Below are 20819 nucleotides of genomic sequence, written 5' to 3'. Positions count from 1 at the left end.
TTGATGCCCTAAGGGATCCCAGGGACCCGCTCCCGTCCACGGGAAACTGAGGCCCAGAAAGAGGGAACCCGGAGCACTGGAGAAAACAGCAACTCCGGCTCCCCCTCTCCCCACCGCAGGAATCCCTTCGGATCGGGTGGAGCGAACACAGCCCGTACCTTTCCGCGAAGAGGGGGTGCTGGCCCATTAGCTGCTCAGTGAGTCGGAGCCGGCCGCTGCAGCACGCGGCGGGCACTCGAGGGCCCATCCCGGCGGGGGCGGCGGCGGGCGCCCCGCGGGCAGCCACCCCCGGGCCGGTGCGCCCGGCTCCGGCGCCGCCGCCGTCCCCGAGCGCGCTCGCAGGGCCGGACGTCGCGGCAGGGGCCCTTGGTGGCGCGTGCGTCCTCCCCGCAGGCCCCGACGCGCCCGCTCGACGCTGTGGGCCACCCCGCGCTCTGCGGGGACCGCGAGGCCCGGGCCACGCCTGCCGGGGACGCGCACACGCCCGCGCCGCGGCCCCGGAGGCCCCGGTGGCCCCAGGTGCGGGCGGCGTCGCGGCGGGGGAGCGAGCGCGGGCCGGCCCCAAGCGCCCGGGGTCCCCGCCGGCCTGTGCGCCGCCTCTCGGAGCCCCAGCCCCTGCCTGTCTGGGCCGCCGGGGCTCGCAGGGGCCGGCGCACCCCACGGTGGGGCCGAGTGATTCAGGGTGGGCCAGGCGTGACCCTGAGCGCCGGGGGCGGGGGGCAGCCGGGGCTCGGCCGCCGACTCGTGCGGGGGCCGCTGCGTCAGGAGGCTGGGGTCCGTGTCCCTCCAGACCTCTAACAACGTGGGTCCGAAGCACCCCCGAGAGCATCTTTCTCCCCATGGGAAAAAAGTGCAGTCGGAAGGGCAGTCCCACCGAAGAGCAGGGGGGGCTCCAGGCCTGAAACCACGTGGGGGGTGAGCAGGGTAGGGCGAGGGCCGCGGGGAAGGCCGCCCCGCCGGCCTAAAGACTCCCCACCTGTGGACGACTGAATGACAAAAGGCTCTTAGATCCCTACTGAGAGGGTAGGCCCGTAGGCCCCGCGGGAGGATCCCGGCGGTACCCTTAACACAGTTTAAAAGATTAAAAAACGCGGCCCCACCCCATATCCACTCTGGCTGCATTTCCAGGGATTTTTTTTTTTTTTAATTTCCATGGATTCTTAAACGGAGGCTGCCCAGGTTGAGCCTCGGGGATGTCACTTCAAACCCTAGGCATCCCCATGAAGACCTGGTGGCAGGGGGGTGGGGCAGGGGGGCGGGTGAAGAAGGTGGGGGACCAAGGCTTTCTGTTTGTTGTTGAGTGATGAGGACTCCCTTTGAACTTCTGGGGGTCTTGAACGGACAGGAACTGACAACTTCTTTAAACATCATTTGCCACACTTTTCCTTATTTCCTCTCAATGTTTTCCTGACCTCTCCAGGCAGTTTAGGGGATTCTGGTTTGAGGTTTCCCTCTGTGAATGGGCCCTGCCTGGTGCTGGGCCTCAGAGGCGATTGATTCGGTTGAAAATACTTTCCAGTGAGGACCAGGGCAGAGGCCCAGAGTGCCGTCCGTCACCTTGACCAAGTCACTGGCACTGCAGACTGTGGCAGCAGGCTGCCTCGGGGTCCCAGACTTCAGGCCATGCCCAGGCACCCCTGACTTTGTCACTTGTTTCACCTTTAGCCCTCCCCGGGTGGCCTTTTACAGGTGACAAGCAGACCACCTTCAGGAAGAGGTGTCTCTGCCTGGGATCCCCTCCCTCACAATCAGATTGCAGTGACTAGGGTGGATAGGCGGGTCAAATCACCTTTGCTAGAGGTCCCTGGGGCTGGGAGAGGTGAGGTGACATAGCAGAGGCCTACTCAAAGTCAGGGACAGAGCCCCAGGCCACAACCTTGCCCCTGCCTTCCAGCCCCATCGTCATTCCCCCTCTGAATGTGGAATTGAGTTATGAGTTTCTACAGTACTGAGGAGAAAGAGACTGTGTGAGGAAGGGATGGAGGAGTTGGGGGAGATTGGCCCTGAAGAAGACATGGAGAGTTGGGAGGGTATGTGTGTTTTTTGTTGGTGGGGGGAATGAGCAGGGAACCATGGCAACCATCTTCAGATCTTTGACTCTCTGGGCCATGTCATAATCATGTTCTGTGAAGTTCTGATGACAGTGACTGCAGGCTTAAGCTTCGGGACAAGTGCTTCAGCTTCATAGAAGGAGGAGCTTTCGAGGGAGCTGGATAGGAGGAGCTTTCGAGGGAGCTGGATAGAAGGAGGAGCTTTCTCGGGAGCGGAGATGGAAACTCTTCCTTTGAAGAATCCGAGGAAGCCTTTTGTCATTCGAAGTATGTACACAGCAATAGGAGACCAGTGGGCAGGGCTGTGGCAGGGGATGGGGAAGACTGGGTCTTGGGGGCGGTGTCCGAACATCACTTGCTGTACAGTCTCTTCTAGACCGGGGGTGTTCTTGTTTCCCTGGTTTAGCTTTCAAGCTGCTGTCTTTGGGAATGCCTTCCATGTGCCCCGGTGTGAGTGTGTGTCCATGTGCTGCTTGTGAGTTGCCCGTGCTTGTAAATGTGAACCTCGCCATCCACTCGGGGGTCCCCCCAAGTATGCCTTGTGGGCTCTGAAGGGTGACCACTCTGGTTCCCCCACCTTGGTGCCCGCCAACTGTGAAGTGCAGCTTCCCACTGTGGCCAGGATGCCAGTCAGTGGATGGACCAGAAGCAGCCCCCCGTCCCACCTGAGACCCCAACTCACATCTTGGGCCTGACGACATTGGGAGGCTAGGGCTCTCTGGCAGGAGATACTGGTCAGATCACCTGTGGAGACCCTAGTCCCCACTGGGAAGGGCGGGGACAGGGGAGGAGGGAGTGGCCCCAGGCTGGTCGGACCCTGAAAATCTCATTGCGGAAGAAGCTGGAGAAGAGACCAGACCTGCCATGAAATCCCCGAAGGGGGAATTGTACTGTGAGCAGGATAGTGACCCCAAGGCTCAGAGATTGCCTGAGACGGAGGAGACTGCCCAAAAGGGAGGTGTTAAGCTCCCTATGGGTGGACACATGAAAGTAGAAGGTAGGCAGCCACTCAACAAGCTCTAACAGGGTGGAGGATTGGACTAGGTGGCCCTAAGACGTTTGTATTCTTGAGTCTTTAAACTGGGGACCTGGGAAAGTGACTTGATACTTGTCAGCTCTTGCCAAAAGCAGAACGACTTTGACGTTTGGTCTCAGTTGGGTCCCTAAGGATGGAAGCCTAGCAGCGCAAGCCGCAAGCTGGAGTGGCTCAGGCCTTCCCAGGAGGCTCAGAGGAGTTGGAAAGAGCTCGGTGGGGCAGGGTGGGGTGGGGTGGAAGGTGCTTTGTGATGTCACTTCTCTGACATGCTTCAAACTGCTGCAGTTGCTGGCAACAGCATTTGGAAAACTCATCTTCTGGTGGGTCTCATTTCCAAATATGCGAATTATAAATAGCTGGATATCTTGGCCTTTAAAGTGCTTTAGAAAGGGAACTTCCTATAGAAGAAGTCATGATTCGTCTTCCATTATTTTCTCATTCTTTCTCGTCCTTCCTTTTTCTTCCATTCTTCCCAGGAAGCTTGTGGTTCCTCAGAGTGGAGGGCCCTCAAATTTTCAACAAAGGTGTTACTAGCATTTGGAGTGGGAAATTAATTCCTCGTGTGTGACTGTCCTGTGTGATACAGAACATTCATTCTCCCTGGCCATACACTTCTCTTATAAAATTCCAGCCAGCACTCCCCGTCCAGGGCACTTCCAAACATCCCTTAGACGAGACATTGCCTCCCCCCACGTTGTGAAAACCATTGCCTTAACCCCCTCCCTCCCCAAGAAGTGACTTGCTCCCGGGGACCCTCACCAGCCAGCGGCAAAGCCAAGGCCAAGTCAAAGCGCGTTCATTCGTAACGAGAACTATTACTCTTTCCCAGAATGTGTGCTGGGAATGCGGGCCTGAACTGAGGCAGTGAAGAGGGGGGGACTCCCTGCCCACAAAACTAAGACGTCTCACAATTTCTCTGCTTTTGCCAAACTCCGTCCTCCTTCTGTAGCCCGGCCAGCCCGGCCTTTCCGCAAATGCAGGCACCAATCGAATTTCTGGTAATTAGTGGAAAGAGCTTAGCCGAGCGCGATCCGCAGGAGCGCAGTCAGGTCCCCTTCGGGCGGGGCAGCAGGGCCCAAACGCCGAAACCCCGAGGGCTCCGCGAGCGAACTGCTGTTTTCCACCCGCATCGAGGAGTCAGCGAGCTGAGGCCGGGCCCCTGCCGCCGAGCTGCGCGGGACCTGGGGAGAGGTGGAGCACCGTCGACCCTCGCCGATCGGTCCCGGGAGGTTCCCCCGGCTGAGCTGGGGGCCAGGGGAGCCCAGGCCGTGACGCGGCGGGAGCAGAGGGCTGCGCATCTGGGCTCGAGCGCGTCTTCCCACGCCGGAGGCCGAGGCCGCCGGGAATGGCGGGGCCCCCTCTCCAAAGTCCTTTGAGATCCCAGCTCGCTTCGAGGGGGAGGGGGGTGTGTGTGGGAAAGCGAGAATATTATTATCCCTCTGTTTTGCCTCGGCAGCCAGCGCCGGCGGGTTGTTCTGTTTGAATGAATGATCCCAGCGGCCGCGCCCAATGGGCGCCCGCGCCTGTTTAATATGCATGAGGCCCGCGGCCAATGGCCGGGCGAGGAGGCTGTTTTAAACGGCGGAGCCCGCTGGCCAATCAGGCGGCTCTCGTGGAGGCAGCTAGCGCGAGGCTGGGGAGCGCTGAGCCGCGCGTCGTGCCCTGCGCTGCCCAGACTAGCGAACAATACAGGTACGTTTCGCACCGCCCGCGCCCGCCGCCGCCGCCGTTCCTGCTGGTGCTCCTGCCGCCGCTGCTGCTCCCGCCGCCGCCGCGCCCGCACAACTTTCCGGCCCGCGCCGCCGCGAGCGCGCCCCGCCGCCGCCTACCCCTGCCTGTCGTCCCCGCGCCCTTCCCGCCCCTTCTTGCCTCTTGCTAGGTGGCCGGGAAGGAAGAAGCAATTCAGGTGTTTCAACTTTTCAATGCTTCATCCTCCGCTCCCCGCGGTCGGGGCTGAGCCCCCTTCGGGGAGCCGCCCTCGGCCGCCGCCCTCCCCCCGCCCCCCCCGGGGCAGCGGCCGACGGACCGAGGCCCCCAGAGGCCAGATGTTGGGGCAGCTGTGGCGGCGGCGGGAGCCCAGGGGCGGCTGCGGGCTGCGGGCTGCGGGCTGCGGGCTCCGGCGGCGGCGCGCGTCCCGGCGCGGGGCGGCGGCACTGGGAAGGGGGCCGGGTGCTTCCCGGCCCGGGACGGACTCGGCGAGGGGCGGGCGGCCGCTGCCCGCCGGGGGCTGCGGCGCGGGCAAACTTCGCTCCCGGGCTCGGCCGGGCGCGGCGCGGGCCCGCGGGCTGCACTGCTGCTTCTGCATGAACATGGCCGTCGCGGGAGCGCCCGGCGGCCCGGGGGTGCGCGGACCGGCCGCCCCCCGCTTGTCGCCTGCCCGCCGGCCGCCGCCGGAGCCGCCGCCGCGGTGCGGCCGCCGCTAACATGGCTGGCGCGGTGCTGCGCTCGGGCGAGGGGACGACGGGCGGGCGGGGCTCCCGGGCGGGCTCTGGCCGCGGCCCCGGCGCCCGCGGCCCCCGGCTGGCGGCGAGGAGGGCCGGGGGCGCCGCCGCGGGCCCCGGCGCGGCCGAGCGTCATGGCTGCACGGGCGCCTTTGTTATCCCGAGGAGTGCGCCCCGCGCCGGCGGGGAGGGGGCGTCCGGCCCGCGGCCCCCGCCGCCCCGCGCCCCCGGGCGGCCCGGGCGGGGCGGGGCGGGGTGGGGGCCGGCGAGCGGGCGGCGGCGGCGGCGGCGGCGGCGGCGGTGGCGGGGCCCGGACCGCTTTGTTCGCCGCCGCCGCCTGCGCCGGCCGCGCGCGGATCAGCCATTTTAGCGAGCGGGGCTCGGAGGCACGGCGGGCGCCGCCGTCGCCGCCGCCGCCGCCGGCCCGGCTCTGCGCCCTCGGCGCGCTGCTGCCGCCGCCGCCCCCGGCCCCGCGCGCCCCCCGGGGGTGGCAGCGGGGGATTTCAGGGGCAGTTTCTTTCATCAGGAAGCTTTTGACAAAATGGAAGGTGAATTATGGGTGTCCGGGTGACCCAGCGCGGGGCCGAGCCCGGCTGCCCGCCGCCGGCCCGGGCTCCCCTGCGCCCCGGGCCGCCCCACCCGCGCGGCCACTGCGGGCCCCGAACGCGGCCCCTCCGCCGGTCCCTGCGAGGGGGAGCGCTGTAGTTTTACATGATGACCTTGGGTGTGGGAAAAGGAAAAGATGGCGGGAAGCTGGGGGGTGGGACAGGGACGATGACACGCCACAGCTGCATTTTTATTTGGAAACTTTGGAGAAAGTATTCCTGGCTGGACATGCGTTCCGCTGCACGGATGAGCTGGGCTAGCCCTTTTGGCATCCCCTCCCCCTTCGGATAATGACAAAGTGACAGATTTGAACTCCTACGACGGGGGGAGCTGCTCACTGGCCGCATCACCTTTCTTGCAAAAGCCATTTCTAGGAGCCAAAAGGCATCAGTAGTGCAATTGCAAATGTTCCCCCTTTACGCTTCTCCAGCTTTGATCTGGCGCCTAGCGTAGCAGCGGTGACAGTATTTTTGTCTGTACCGTTGCAGTCAAACAGTTGACAGCTCGCCTTAAGTCGTGGGTCTCGGGCTTCTGTCATCCGCCTGCACCCCTACACATGCGTCCTCCCGGCGCCCTCCCCACTCTGCGGTTGTAGTTTCCAAAACGTAGTAGCTCCGAATGGGAATGTACCGCGGAGCCACCCCACTTGGGTCGGTTCCATTTGGAGAACTTGATCGCTCTCGCTCTCTCGGAGAAGTAACTCGCAAACCAGCGCGCTTCATGCTGGTCAAAAGTTAAATGACAAGCGACAGTGACGCTGATTTCGTCCTCACTCTGCCTTGAGCTGCCGGCTGGCATCGGGCACTGGGGAGGGGGACTGCTGCCTAACAGGGACCTTAATTGGAATTTTGCCTGCCCCTGCTGTACCCTGTGGGTCTGTTGTAGTCACTGTATTTGTTTTTCTTTGTCTCCCTTCCTTCATCCATCACAGTCAGGATGGCTAAAGGTGATCCCAAGAAACCAAAGGGCAAGATGTCTGCTTATGCCTTCTTTGTGCAGACGTGCAGAGAGGAACATAAGAAGAAAAACCCGGAGGTTCCTGTCAATTTTGCTGAGTTTTCCAAGAAGTGCTCTGAGAGGTGGAAGGTACTTTGCTTTTGTGTCCCCAAGCTAGGCTTAGTTGGATTTCACACATGGGGTTAGTCACCTTCCCAGTAGCCCCAGGTGGCTTTCTGCTTCCTCTTGGGCTTCTCTTGGCTCCCTTTCCAATCGTGTGTGTGCTTTTATTTTTTTTAAGCTGGACAAGGGTTTGAGGCCCTGCCCACTGCACCGAGGGATTTAACAGCTCCTGTTCTTTGCAGACAATGTCTGGAAAAGAGAAGTCGAAATTTGATGAAATGGCCAAGGCAGATAAAGTGCGCTATGATCGGGAAATGAAGGATTATGGACCCGCTAAGGGAGGCAAGAAGAAGAAGGACCCTAATGCCCCCAAAAGACCACCGTAAGTGACTGTAGGGTTCAGGATAACAGATGAGAGCTCTCATTCTACCTGAGGGATTTTTAAGAGGACACGTTACCTAAAAACTTCAGGATAGTCTGCAAAGCATTCTATACTTAGAGCCTTAAGGTGCTCTGGTCGGGATGTCTGTCTTAAGGCTGCGGGATTTGGGAGCTGTGTCCTTGTGCTGGTTGCCTGTTGGCTTTTCTGTGGGGAGTGAGGCACCCCAGTGTCAGAGTCCTTAGCTATGATTCCCCCAGGCCCCGCTTTTCCAGCAACTGAGAGACTGAGAAAGTCCTGTGTATTTCTGAAGCATCTTAGGCATTCTAAAACCTACAACTTTGTCACAGCGTGTAGTGTCACACCTTTTTTTTCACTTCAGGGAGGAGTCTGTAGTGGTGGGAAGGTATCCGTGAGAGACTGGGGATCTGGGCTTAAGCTCACATTTTTGCTGGCTCTTGTCTCATTCATACAACGGTTTTCCTGAAGGTCTGGATTTTTCCTGTTCTGCTCGGAATTCCGCCCCAAGATCAAATCGACAAACCCTGGAATCTCCATTGGAGATGTGGCGAAGAAGCTCGGTGAGATGTGGAATAACTTAAGTGACAGCGAGAAGCAGCCTTACAACAACAAGGCAGCCAAGCTGAAGGAGAAGTATGAGAAGGTGAGGTGGGCGCGGGTGTGGCCAGGCTACTAGGCTGGACAGGTGGGCAGCCGGCCGTCCTGGGGTGTGCGGGGGGCGTCCGGCTGCTTTGCTGGGCTGACAGGTGAGCCCAGTGTACGAGGGCTGGCGTTCAAGAATAGAATGTTCTTTGGGACCACTGCAGACAGGCTCTTTAAAAAAGTTGGATAACGTGGGATGCCATGGGCAGGGAATTGGAGAGTCCCATTAAACAGCCGTAAACTTGTAAATTCGAGTGGCCGACAACCACATTTCCATGTATCTGGGAAGAGGTACCTCAAAGAGCAGCCCTGAGTAGTAAGTCACTTGTGTCCCATTCTGAGGTGGGGACAGCATGTTTCTGTCCTTGGCTAAAACAGCTGCAGGAGAGCCTTAGCCATCGATTCATTTGGAATGTGTCCCCCATTCCTTCCAGGATGTCGCTGACTATAAGTCTAAAGGGAAGTTTGATGGCGCAAAGGGTCCCGCTAAAGTTGCCCGGAAAAAGGTGGAAGAAGAAGATGAAGAAGACGAAGAGGAAGAAGAGGAGGAGGAGGAGGAGGAGGAGGATGAATAAAAAAACTGTTGATCTGTCTCCTTGTGAATACCTTAGAGTAGGGAGCGCCGTCATTGACACCTCTCTTATTCGAGGCGTGTCTGTTGCCCTCGTTAGGTTTAATTACACAATTGGGTCATGGTCATATTGTAGTTTCTCAAAGTGCTCTAGAAATCGTCAGTGGTTTACATGAAGTGGCCATGGGTGTCCGGAGCACCCTGAAACTGTATCAAAGTTGTACATATTTCCAAAACATTTTTAAAAATGAAAAGGCTCTCGTGTTCTCCTCACTCTGTGCACTTTGCTGTTGGTGTGACAAGGCATTTAAAGATGTTTCTGGCATTTTTTTCTTTTTTTTTTTTTAATTTGTAAGGTGGTGTTAAACTATATGGTTATTGGCTAGAAATCCTGAGTTATCAACTGTACATATCTATAGTTTGTAAAAAAAAAAAAAAAAAAAGAGAGAGAGAGAGAGAGAACAAAACAACCGAGACAAACTCTTGATGCTCCTTGCTTGGCGTTGAGGCTGTGGGGAAGATGCCTTTGGGAGGGGCTGTAGCTCAGGGCGTGCACTGTGAGGCTGGACCTGTGGACACTGCAGTGGGCATCCATTTAGCTTCAGGTTGTCTTGTTTCTGTATATAGTGACCTAGCATTCTGCTGCCATTCTTAGCTGTGGAAAAGGGGGGGTCAGCTGGCATGAGAAGTGTTTGGATCCTTTTTAGTTAAGTGCGGTAGTTTTAAACTGTTTGTTTTTAAACAAACTGTAGAACTCTTCATTGTCAGCAAAGCGAAGAGCCACTGCATCAATGAAAGTTCAAGAACCTTCTGTACTAAACACGACTTGCAACGTTCTGTTATTTTTTTTGTATGTTTAGAATGCTGAAATGTTTTTGAAGTTAAATAAACAGTATTACATTTTTAAAACTGTTCTCTATTATGACAGTCTAAATCTCTGACTCACAGAAAGCAGTCTTAGCTAACAACCCACTCCATTGTATTTGGTGACTAGCCCCCCCTGCACATCTGGTACCTTCTCTTCATGTGGCCAGCTTGCTTAGGATAGAGCTGAAGAGGCTCCTTGAAGGTACTGCATGATTTTGTTTGGGGCTAAGTGGCATTAAGATAAAGTCTGAACTGCGGGGTGTAGAAGCCAAGAGAACTTGACCCCAGGCAAGTTTTCCCAGCCTTTGAAGGTACAGGAAGGTGGGTGGTTAGGATTGAGGCTGACTACTATGTAGGTTTAATGGGTTTTTGTTCTGGTTTGGTTTGGTTTGTTTTTTTGTTATTTTTTTTGTGTGTGTGTGCCTCCTGCCACCAATGCTCCCTCCCCTCATGCTGTGGGGCCAGATTCATTGCTAAACAGCAAAAATATCCTCCTAAGGGTACGGTGTATCAGATGTTCAGGCTTTTTTTCCTGTCTCATCGCCCCTGACCCCGGTCCGTGTAGCAGAGTATCATTTGTTCTGTTCGACAGTTGAGGTCTTGAGCTACCGCTTCTGCCTCCTGGACCCCAGTGAGGGGAAGGGTGGTAGGAGTGGCGAACGATATCCATTGGTTTTCCTACTACTTTGAGAAACTGAACACCCCGAGGAAGGTGGCTGGGGTCCCTGTGGCAGGCTCTGCCTTGGGCCACCTGTACTGCAGGCAGACTGACGAGATGGATTGTTTCTAAGAAGCATTAGATGAATCCTATGAAAAGTAGGATGGCCTGCCCACAATTTTGAGCTCATTGATTGCAAATGTAGGTGGTTGTTAAATGTTGTTAAACTGGAAGAAGCTTGGTCCGTGTTTCAGTGGTTATTTTATGTTGGTGAATGATGTTGACATTTTGTCCCAGTTGGGGAAAGAGGTGAGGCGATGGCCACAGTGGCAAGCGGTGACATTAAAAATCCTTTCGAGGGCTGGTCCATCTTTACTGTTGGCAGGAAGGAAGGGCCTTGTGTTGTGGGTGAGAGTACTGCCTAGCGTGAATACTCTGTGTGCGTTGGAGGCTGTGAAGCACTCGGGAGTGTTTTTGTGACCTCAGGAGGAAGCTTTTTCTGAAAATTCACAATTTGGAACCCTGTGTGTCTGCAGGCTATATGTCCTCCCCACTCTGTCAGGTCCTGGATGGGTATGTCCCGGTCACGGTCACTGGCCCAATCTCTCGCCGATAATTATAGCCATTCCCATTCCTTTGCACATCAGAACTGTTTGTCCTAAATGTGTTTTTCTAGCTCTTTTAGAAGATGACCACTAATTTAGAAACCCTCGGTCTTGAGGTTTGCCCAGAGGCACTTGTTCGAGGTGCCCTCCTGCTTCAGCTGGTGCCGCTGCTGCCCGGCTTAGGTGTACCAAGATTTGGGAACTGGTTAACCTCATCAAATATGGAAGAGGAGCTCACTTGTCCCAAAGGAGAGCTGACTTGCTAAGTGGCGCCTGCCGGGCTGTAGCATCTTTGCGCCCCTCTGCCTTTGTGCTAAACAAGTAGGGGAGCTGCTTAAGTGATCTTTGTGCGGATGTAGAGTTCTAAAAAGATTCTAGTTAAGGCCACTTGGCTCATGTTTTCACCCCAGCACGAAGTTGTTCCTCTTACTGGAATGATGCTCCGGAGCTTCTCTGAGACGTGACAAGTGGCGTGGTGTCAACCATCTAAGGCTTCAGCTCAGCCTGATTACTGGGCCCACAGTATGTGATCTCGCGATGCCAACCTGTTACTTTATTATTATTTTTTAATCAAAAGGACAGTACCTGCTTTCTCTAACCAGCTCTCTCCCAGCCCCCTCACCCCATGTTTGAATGATGTTTTATCTTTTGGAAAGAACAAGGCTGTGATGTAGCAACTATTGTCTGTGTCTCCTGTGTGTCTGTTCTTGTCACAAATGTATTTGGGGACATTGGATGCATTCATTTTCTGTAATAAAGTTTCTTAATCAGTCTTCCCAAAAAGTAATCAGTGGGCTGTCTGCAATCTGTTTGAGATACTGAACCTCTGTATTTTGGGTTGATTATAATCAAGGTTTGGGAAGTACAAGCTTTGCTGTAACCATAGATCTGAACTGTTCAATGGAGAGATACCATCAAAAAGGGCAAGTGAGAAGGATTTCAGAGCCCCCAGATCATCAACCCTTCAGCCAGAGGGGTAGTGGAGGAGTTGGCTCTGGAGCCCTATGCCATGATGAATATGCAATTTGCAGGATGCTAATGAGCTGCGGCAGATAAAGTGTCTGGGTACTTGTAATCAGCCAGCCCTGCCAACCAGGGCCTCCTGAGGCTGAGGGTCAGGGCTTAGTTGGCTGACAGAGCCAGGCCCAACAAGGTGTTTTAGATGAGAGCTCTTCTTTGGACCCTGGCTTAGTTTCCCCATGGAACCCAGGGCTGCTAGGGAGGGAATGACTGACAGGCCAGCTTGGCAGCTCCAGGCTTCTCTTCCTGCTTCAACCAGAGCAACCCTCCCAACTCTGTTTTGTATCTCAAGCCTCCTAAGATTTTAGCTTAAAAAAGAAACTGGGATACAATAAGATTTTTTTAAAAGTCCAAACCCCATATCAATAGATACATAAAATGTATTTGATAAAATCCAACGCCCTTTCATGATTTAAAAGAAAAAAAAAACAGCCAACCAACAACTCAGATGACTGGGAATAGATGAGAACTTGCTCAACCTGATAAAGAGCACTTAGGGAAATCCACAGCTAATATACTCCGTGAAAGCTGCCCCCCCCTCCCAAGTTCAGGAAAGAGACAAGGATGCTCAGTGGTACCACTTGCATTTATCATTGTACTAAAAGTTCTAGCCGAGGCAATTAGGCAAGAAAACACAAAAGCATTTAGACTGAAAATGAAGGACTAAAGCTATGTCTATTTGCATATGACATGATCTATGTATAGCCAATCCTACAAAATTTCCAGCTAAAACTGTCAGAAGAAAAAATGAATACAATTGCAGGATACAAGGTCAGTATATAGAAATGGATCGTATTTCTATACACTAGCAATGAACAATTTGAAAAGGAAACTAAACAATTCCATTTAACAGAGCCATCAAAACAAAGTACTTAGTAACAAGTCTAACAAAAGTACAAAACCTGTATGGGGGAAAAATACAACACATTGTTGAAAAGACATTAAAAACCTAAATAAATGGAAAACATCCCATGTTCATGGGTTGGAAGGCAAGGTTGTTAACACAGCAATACTCCTGGAATTGATGTATAAATTTAATGTAATCGCTATCAGAATCCCAGCTGGCTTCTTTGTAGAACTCGACAGTGATCCTAAATTTCATATGGAGATTCAAGGGACCCAAAACAATCTTGGAAAAGAAAGACAAAGTTGGGGGCATCGGACTTCCTGATTTCAAAAACTTAGTACAAAGCTATAGTAGTCAGCACAGTGTGGTACTGGCATAAGCTCATCATCCTCCCCCCTTCTGCCCTCCCCCAGATCTGTTCTTCACCACGGCCTGCCATCTGGAACTCTACCCAGGCGCCTTTTCTCACTCCCCATAGTCAGTTCCCAAATCCTGCCAAATGTATTTCCTAAAATATCTTAGATCCACCCCTCATCTCATTCATGCTATCCATCGTAGGTAAATCTCTTGTCTTCAAATTCTCCTATTCGCTCTTTGGGCTAGGCTAGAACTTGCATTTTCAGGCTTTTGGTCATTGCTCTTCCTCTAGGGAAATCTCCAACTGTGACTCTAGGGTTTGATCTGTCTGTTAAGTCCCATCAGAGCTGGAGTGTCAGAGCCTAGAGACACGCTGGAGCTCAGGTCCTCACTATCTTTTTTTTTTTTCTGAACAAATACGATAGCTTCTCCAATGATTGTCCTCCTTTCTCACTCGCATCTACTCCATCCCCAGACCATAGCTATACACACAGAGTTGGCGCTGAATATATATTCACTCTATAAATAAATGGATGAATGAATGACTAGGGACAGATCAGGAGAAAGCTCAACAGGGTAGACCTTGTAGGCCATCATAAGAATTTTGAACTTTCCTAAGGTCAAGGGCAAGCATTTGAGAGTTTTTATCTGTTGGCGTTTGGGGACTCGTAGATGGCGATATGCTCAGACATGTATTGTAGTTGAATTACGTTGGCATCTGTGAGAAGAATAGAAGACATGGGAAGGGGCAGGAGTGGAAGCAGGGTATTAGAAGAAGTCAACTGCAACAAAGAGCAACCCTCAACTCTTTTTTTTTTTTAGGGAGAGTGTGGGAGGGGGGAGAGGAGGGGCAGAGAGCAACCCTTGATTAACACAATTCTTAATATTGTGACTTAACACAGTAAAAGGTTGACATCTCACTGACATGACAGTCCCAATCAGATACATGACTGGGAGCCTTCCTTATTGTGACTCCGGGATCCTGGCTCCTTCCATTTGTGGGGCCACCCTTTTCAATCCATGACCTCCTTGTCACTGAAGAATAGGCTTTACCATAAGGCCTGCAAGTGGCATTCCAACCCTGTCACCCACATTCCATGGTTCCCAAATGAGCTGCAAGGGCAGCTGAGAGATGTGGTCATTCTGTGTGGCCAGGGAGAAAATCAAACGGATTTGAGAACACACAGCATTTCTCAGCCATTGAGGAAGACGGGGTGGGGAGTAGTTGTGGGAGTCTCTCTAAATGAGATGCCGGAGGTTATTGAAAGAGTGGTGGGAATGGGGGTGGGAAAGGGCTCTGGATTCAGGCGAGATTGCGGATTGCTGGGACTCGCTGGGGCATTGGATGGGTGGGGGGGGGGCACGGGGAAGAGGAAGGAGTTGGGAATGAGTCCTGAAATTCTCTCACTTGGGGCACTGGAGGGTTAGTGGAGCTATTCAATCAGATAGAGCCCCTGAAGAGAAGCAGGTCTGAGAGGGAATCATCTCAAGGCTTAGCAGTGTTGGGAAGGAGTAACAGGTCCGAGCTGACATTTCCCCACCAGGGAAAGTTTGTAACTTGGAATCACAGACCATTCATGCTGTCAGCCTGTCTTTCCATTTTAGGACTAGTCTGGAATTTGCATTTTACAGACTTTTTTTTTTTATCAGTTTCCCTCCAGGGAAATCTCCAGCAGACACCCTGGTAGGATCTGTCTGCTAGAGTATGATCTTACCACAGTGTCAGAGCTAGAAATTTCCCTGGAGGGAAACTCAATCCCTTGGGCTAGAAGGGGGCTTCCCCCTTTCCACACTCACACTTGTAAATCTGTTTCTAAACTGGGAGCATTTGAGGAAAAGCTCAAAGAACCTTCCTGTTGTTGGCCTCGGGCCACAGTTGGTTTTTTCAATCCACAGAGGAAATGTGAGATGCACATTTTCCTAGGCTGTGTATCTTGTTCCAGGCCTGTGGTGGGTTTTTGTTTTAAAAGTCTTTTGGAAGCCTGTCAGTGGTGATACTGTGGCAATGTTGATTGCAACATTTGACAGTTCTCATTGCAAGATGTGTAGAACATATGATGCTTTTGTCCTCTGTCCAAACCCTCAGTGGTTTACATGAAAAAGGGCTGATATTTCAGCGATGAAACATTAGCAGAAGGCTGAAATATGTCACTTAAAAATATTGGGCTAGCCATGATGTTTTTAATCCTCTTGTGCTGGAACTGCTTTTAACTTCTATATCAAGAAACCCTCTTCTGCGTATATTTAATTTATGAAATAAAAACAGCTGATCGAGTAGCATAATCCCCAAAGTTTCTACCTTGATTTAGATATTGGAGATCATCCTAAGACTAAGAGGCCACATGGGATTGGAGTGGGAACATCAAATATCTAGCTCAGTGCCTGGAAAGCAGGAAGAGAGGCTAAATGACTTCTCTTAGGTTACATGGAGGGTCAGTGGGGGGTTCTAAGGGATGTCCCCTGACTCCAAAATCTGTGCGATTACCCACCCTGCCCACGGAGAACACGTCCTAAGTACCACGTGTTCCATGTATCCCAGGAGAAGCTGGGGATTTGGAAATCATGGCAGACTGCTGCAGAGTTAAGTAAACAGGCAATGGAAACATCATAAGCATGAGAGGTGTGGGTGGCTCAGTGATTGAGCACCTGCCTTTGGCTCAGGGCGTGGTCCCAGGGTCCTGGGATCAAGTCTCGCATCGGGCTCCTGCAGGGAGCCTGCTTCTCCCTCTGCCTATGTCTTTGCCTCCGAGTCTCATGAATAAATAAATAAAATATATTTTTTTCTTTTAAAGAAAGAAATACAGTAAGTGTGCCGATAGAAGTCAGCAGGGGGCTCCTAGGGAGTAAGGAAGAGGAGCAATTTATGCAGTGCCCCATTAGGGAAGTCTTCCTGGAGGAGGGGATGGGTGAGCCATTTGTTAAAGCAGAGTTAGCTAAATGAAAAGGGATGGGAAGAGGGAATAACACATGCCAAAGCCCAGAGTAAAGGAGCAGCGTAGTGGGTATTGGGAAATTGCAAGCAGTTTGCTCTAGTGGGAGGTATATTAGTTATGTATTGTTGCATAACAAGTCACCCCAAACTTTAGTGGCTTAAAGTATAATGGCATTTAGTATCCCAGGGCTCTTTGGGTCAGGAATCCAGACCACTCGGCTGGATCCTCTGGTGCAAGGTCTTGGCTAGGGTAGCAGTCACCTCAAGTCTAGTCTGGAGGAGGATAGCTGCCGAGGTCACTCAGATGATTCTAAGTAGTGGTCTGTTGGTTGGAAGCTGCCCTCAGTTCATTGTCACATGGGCTTCTCCAGAGGGCAGCTTCCAACATGGAAGCTTGATTCATTCAGGAAGCACAAGTGAGAAGAGCCAGGGAGAGGGTGTGTGTGAGCAACAGGGAGGTCACAGTTTCTTTGGAACCTAATCTCAGAAGTGAAATCCCACTGCCTTTGCCACATTAGATTCCTTAAAAACAAGTCACTAGGCCCAGCCCTCATTCAAAGAGAGGAGGTTACACCAGGGCATGAATAGCAGGAGGTGGAAATCATTGAGAACCATGTCAGAAAATTTCAGTCGTATTCAAATTCATAAAAAGCCACTATTTAATATGCATCTTTTAAGGCTTTTAAGGCTGTTTCACATAAAATCACATTACAGAGTCATGCACATTGTGTTGCTTTAGTTCATTCATTTTGACTACTGTTTTTCATTGTGTAGATACATATATGCTATAGATTATTTATTTTGTCCCATGGATGGATCTTTGAATGTCCTGGGGCTGAGAAAGGGGGGTTAGGGTGAAATAGGGAATGATTGCTAATGAGTTTTTTGGGGGGTAATTAAAATGTTTTAGCATGAGATGGTGCTGCTGGTCGCACAACTCTGTATACTAAAAACCATCAAACTTGCACTTTATTTTTTTCAAGATTTTATTTATTTATTTGAGAGAGAAAGAGTACAGAGGGAGAGGGAGAAACAGAGTCCCCACTGAGCAAGGAGCCCGATATGGGGCTCAATCCCAGGACCCCAAGATCATGACCTGAGCTGAAGGCACACGCTTAACCAACTGAGCCACCGAGGCGCCCCTCAAAATTGCACTTTAAATGGCTGAATTGTATGGCATGTGCATTATATCTCAATGAAGCCATTCCAAAAGCCCTATAACAATAAATTTGAAAAAGTAGAGGGGAAAAAGATGATTTCCTGGCAAAATATAAAATAACAATATCGACCCAAGAAAAAGAAGGAAACTTAAAATTAGAAAAATAACCATTAACAGGCTATAAAGGAAATTTCAAAAAATATTTTATTTATTTATTCATGAAAGACACAGAGAGAAAAGCAGAGACACAGGCAGAGGGAGAAGAAAGCTCCATGCAGGAAGCCTGATGTGGGTCTTGATCCTGGGACTCTAGGATCACGCCCTGGGCTGAAGGCAGGCTCTAAACCACTGAGCCACCTAGGGTTATAAAGGAAATTAAACAAAAAAGTCAGAGTGGCCAATAAGCACTCGAAAAGATGCTCATTAGCCAACAGGGAAACGCAAGTTAAAACTACAATGAGTTACCATGGCGAACCCACCAGAATGGCTAAAATAAAAAAAGACAGACGACGCCCAGTGGTGAGGCCGTAGAGCAAGTAGGGCTCTCATACGCTGGTAGGTCCCTTGTGAAAAGCTGCTTGATGGTGTTTATTAAAACTAAACATTTGCTATATTGGAGAGTTGTTAAGAAAATAGGTCCTAAGAGTTCTCATTGCAAGGAAAAAAGCATTTTCCCCTCTTTTTTGGTATCTTTTTTGGTATCTATGCGGTTAACTAAACTCACCGTGGCCGTCATTTCACAACCTACGTAAGTCATGTCACTCTGCTGCACACCTTCAACTTACCCAGTTCTGTATGCCAATGCCAGTTCTACTGAAATAAAACCGGGGAAAATAATAATTGTAAAAACAAAACCAAACACGAAACATCGGCATACCCTGCAATGCAGTAATTCCCACCCCTGCATGTGTGTACCGGTAGAAATGGTGCCAGACCCACAAGCCATGAACAAGATGTTCATAATGGCCTTCTTTGTAACAGCCAAGAACCGGACAACTCATGTGCCCATCAATAGAAGAAAGAGAAAATCATCTGTGATATATTCATGCAGTGAGATATCATGCAATAAGGAAAGGTAATGAGATAAAAGTATACACAACAACATGGGTGCATCTCGCAGGCACAATGTTGAATGAAAACACCCAGTCACAAAAAGAGTACGTATTGAATGATTCCATGTACATGAAGCTCAAAACAGGCAGAAATGATGGATAATAATAGTGGATATTCCTGGAAGTTGGCTAGTGACTGAGAGGGGACTTGAGGAAATCTTTTGGGGGGCCGGAAATGCTGTGTGTCTTGATCTGAATGATGAATATATGGGCACATACATATATAAAAACGCATCTAGGTGTACACATCAGATTAGAAGACTTTATATACTTTGCTGTACATTCATCATCACTTACTAAAAAAGTTATATTCTTTAGGGGCCCCTGGGTAGCTTAGTTGGTTAAACATCTGCATGCAGCTCAGGTCATGATCCCAGGGTCCTGGGACCGAGCCCTGTGTTAGTGGGCAGCCTGCTTCTCTCTCTCCCTCTGCCCCTCCTTGCCACTCCGCCCATGGTCTCTCTCTCATGTATTTCAGATAAATACATAAAATCTTTAAAAAGTCATAGTTTTATTTTTTTAATTTTTTAATTTTTTTTAAGTCATAGTTTTTAAACAAGAAAAAGGATATGTTCTGGACTTTGATTTCTGATCATTGAAGACTGGGTAATTTGAACCAATGCTCCCATGGAAAAATCTGGACAAAATACTTTTATTTGGGGGGGGGTTCCAAGTTAAAAGATCACTTTAAAGGCATCAACGAGCCAACTAGATAGTGAAATAGAATACTGAGCCAAGATCTAGGAGACAAGGGGATCGAGAGAGGTGAGCCTGGCACTTGGAACTGCTTTTGCCCTGGGTTGTTTGGGGTTGGCTGACCTAGAAGAAGCAGCTGAAGGCTTAGGACAAAGACTCACAGTGCAGACTCCACCGAGAGCATATATGGACACTTGATCTATGACAAATGTGTCACTGTGCTAGGACAAATGTGTAACAGTGCTAAGACAATGAAAGATCCATATGAAAAGATGAAATTAAAGCCCTGCCTGGCACCACATACAAAAACAAGTTCGAGGTGGATTGTCAACCTAAGGCTAAAAGGTAGAACAATAACATGTTTAGAAGGTAGTACTGAACAATGTCATCCTAAAATAGGGTCCAGAAATACTTTGTAACCAAGACACAGGAAGCAACTACTAACCATCCAGGATTGATACACTGCAATAGAAACAAGAACTTCTGCTCATTAAAAGACATTGTCTTCAAAAGACACAAATAGGGGATCCCTGGGTGGCTCAGCGGTTTAGCGCCTGCCTTTGGCCCAGGGCATGATCCTGTAGTCCCAGGATCGAGTCCTACGTCGGGCTCCCTGCATGGGGCCTGCTTCTCCCTCCTCCTGTGTCTCTGCCTCTCTCTCTCTCTCTCTCTCTCTCTTTCTCTATGTCTATCATTAATTAATTAATTAATTAATTAATTAAAAAAGACACAAATAGGTGAACTACCAGGTGGGACAAGACACGTGCAATATATAAGAATGTCTACAAATTAATAAGAAAAAGTCAGACAAATGAGCAAAAAAAAAGATTTGAACAATTACTTCACGACAGAGGATACCTTAATGGCCAATAAACATGAAAAGGTGCTCAATCTCATTAATAATAATGAAAATGAAACTTTTAATCACAATGAGATACCATCAGACACTGGTCAGACTGGCAGGCACGCAAAGGCCAGGAGACATATTCAAAGCAGCGCTGTTTGTTATGAGCACAAAGTGGAAACAACCCCAATTCACCCACAATTCGCAAAGTGGAAACAACCCAAATTTCCATCTACAGCCAAACAGATCAATAATTTGTGATATCTTCATACAGTGGAAATGAATGAGCTTCAGATCTCCACGGCAACATGGATGAGTCTCAGAGGCCTTGTCTGAGTGAAAGAAGCTGTGTGATTCGATTTATACAAAACTCATAAACAGGCAAAACTAAACTCTTTGTTTAGAGAAGGCTCAACTCCAGAGAAAAGCAGGTAGTCCATCCTCTACCAGTCAAAATAGGGTTTACCTCCAGTGGGGGATGAGGGGTGTTATGAGCTGAGTTGATACGCTGAAGTCCTTACCCCCTCGTATCTCAGACTGTGACCATATTTGGAGATAGGGTCTTTAAGAGATGATTTTTTTAAAAGTTTGTTTATCATGAGAAACACACACAGAGAGAGGCAGAGACACAGGCAGAGGGAGGAGAAGCAGGCTCCCTGCAGGGAGCCCAATGCGGGACTCAATCCCAGGACCTCGGGATCATGCCCTGAGCCAAAGGCTGACACTCAACCACTGAGCCACCCAGGCGCCCCCTAAGAGGTGATTAAGTTAAAATGAGGCCTTTAGGAGGGACCCTAATCCAATCTGACTGATGTCCTTATAGTGAGAGGAGAGTAGGATGCGGACGGACTCGCACAGACGGAAGACCACGTGTGGCCACAGGGAGAGGAAGACCATCTGCAAGCCAAGAGGAGAG

The 20819-nt window shown here is 51.0% G+C and overlaps 1 protein-coding gene across 3 annotated transcripts; it reads left to right on the top strand.

Annotated features, from left to right (window-relative positions):
* The first annotated feature begins 2160 nt into the window (after positions 1-2160).
* Positions 2161-9715, top strand: HMGB3 (high mobility group box 3). Of its 3 annotated transcripts, none has more exons than XM_072818262.1 (5): positions 2161-2318; positions 7066-7220; positions 7436-7575; positions 8062-8236; positions 8670-9715. In XM_072818262.1, the coding sequence occupies exons 1-5, from the start codon at positions 2270-2272 to the stop codon at positions 8808-8810; spliced, it is 660 nt and encodes a 219-aa protein (XP_072674363.1). In that variant the 5' UTR covers positions 2161-2269; the 3' UTR covers positions 8811-9715. The 3 variants fall into 3 exon arrangements, with proteins under 3 accessions (XP_072674363.1, XP_072674365.1, XP_072674366.1); XM_072818264.1 differs by lacking the exon at positions 2161-2318 and adding an exon at positions 4684-4779; XM_072818265.1 differs by lacking the exon at positions 2161-2318 and adding an exon at positions 4867-4993.
* The last annotated feature ends 11104 nt before the right edge of the window (positions 9716-20819 follow it).

This window comes from Canis lupus, chromosome X, assembly GCF_048164855.1.
Source record: "Canis lupus baileyi chromosome X, mCanLup2.hap1, whole genome shotgun sequence".
In the NCBI taxonomy this organism is placed as follows: domain Eukaryota; kingdom Metazoa; phylum Chordata; class Mammalia; order Carnivora; family Canidae; genus Canis; species Canis lupus.
The sequence above is the reverse complement of the archived record's forward strand: the minus strand, read 5'-3'. Positions and strand labels throughout refer to the sequence as shown.

What these genes read in the sequence shown, in the direction of transcription:
- HMGB3 (XM_072818262.1), top strand. Translation starts at nt 2,270, where the DNA reads ATGGAAACTCTTCCTTTGAAGAATCCGAGGAAGCCTTTTGTCATTCGA. An exon ending in GAAGCCTTTTGTCATTCGAA is followed by an intron (nt 2,319 to 7,065) that starts GTATGTACACAG and finishes CATCCATCACAG; the next exon opens with TCAGGATGGCTAAAGGTGAT. An exon ending in TGAAGGAGAAGTATGAGAAG is followed by an intron (nt 8,237 to 8,669) that starts GTGAGGTGGGCG and finishes CATTCCTTCCAG; the next exon opens with GATGTCGCTGACTATAAGTC.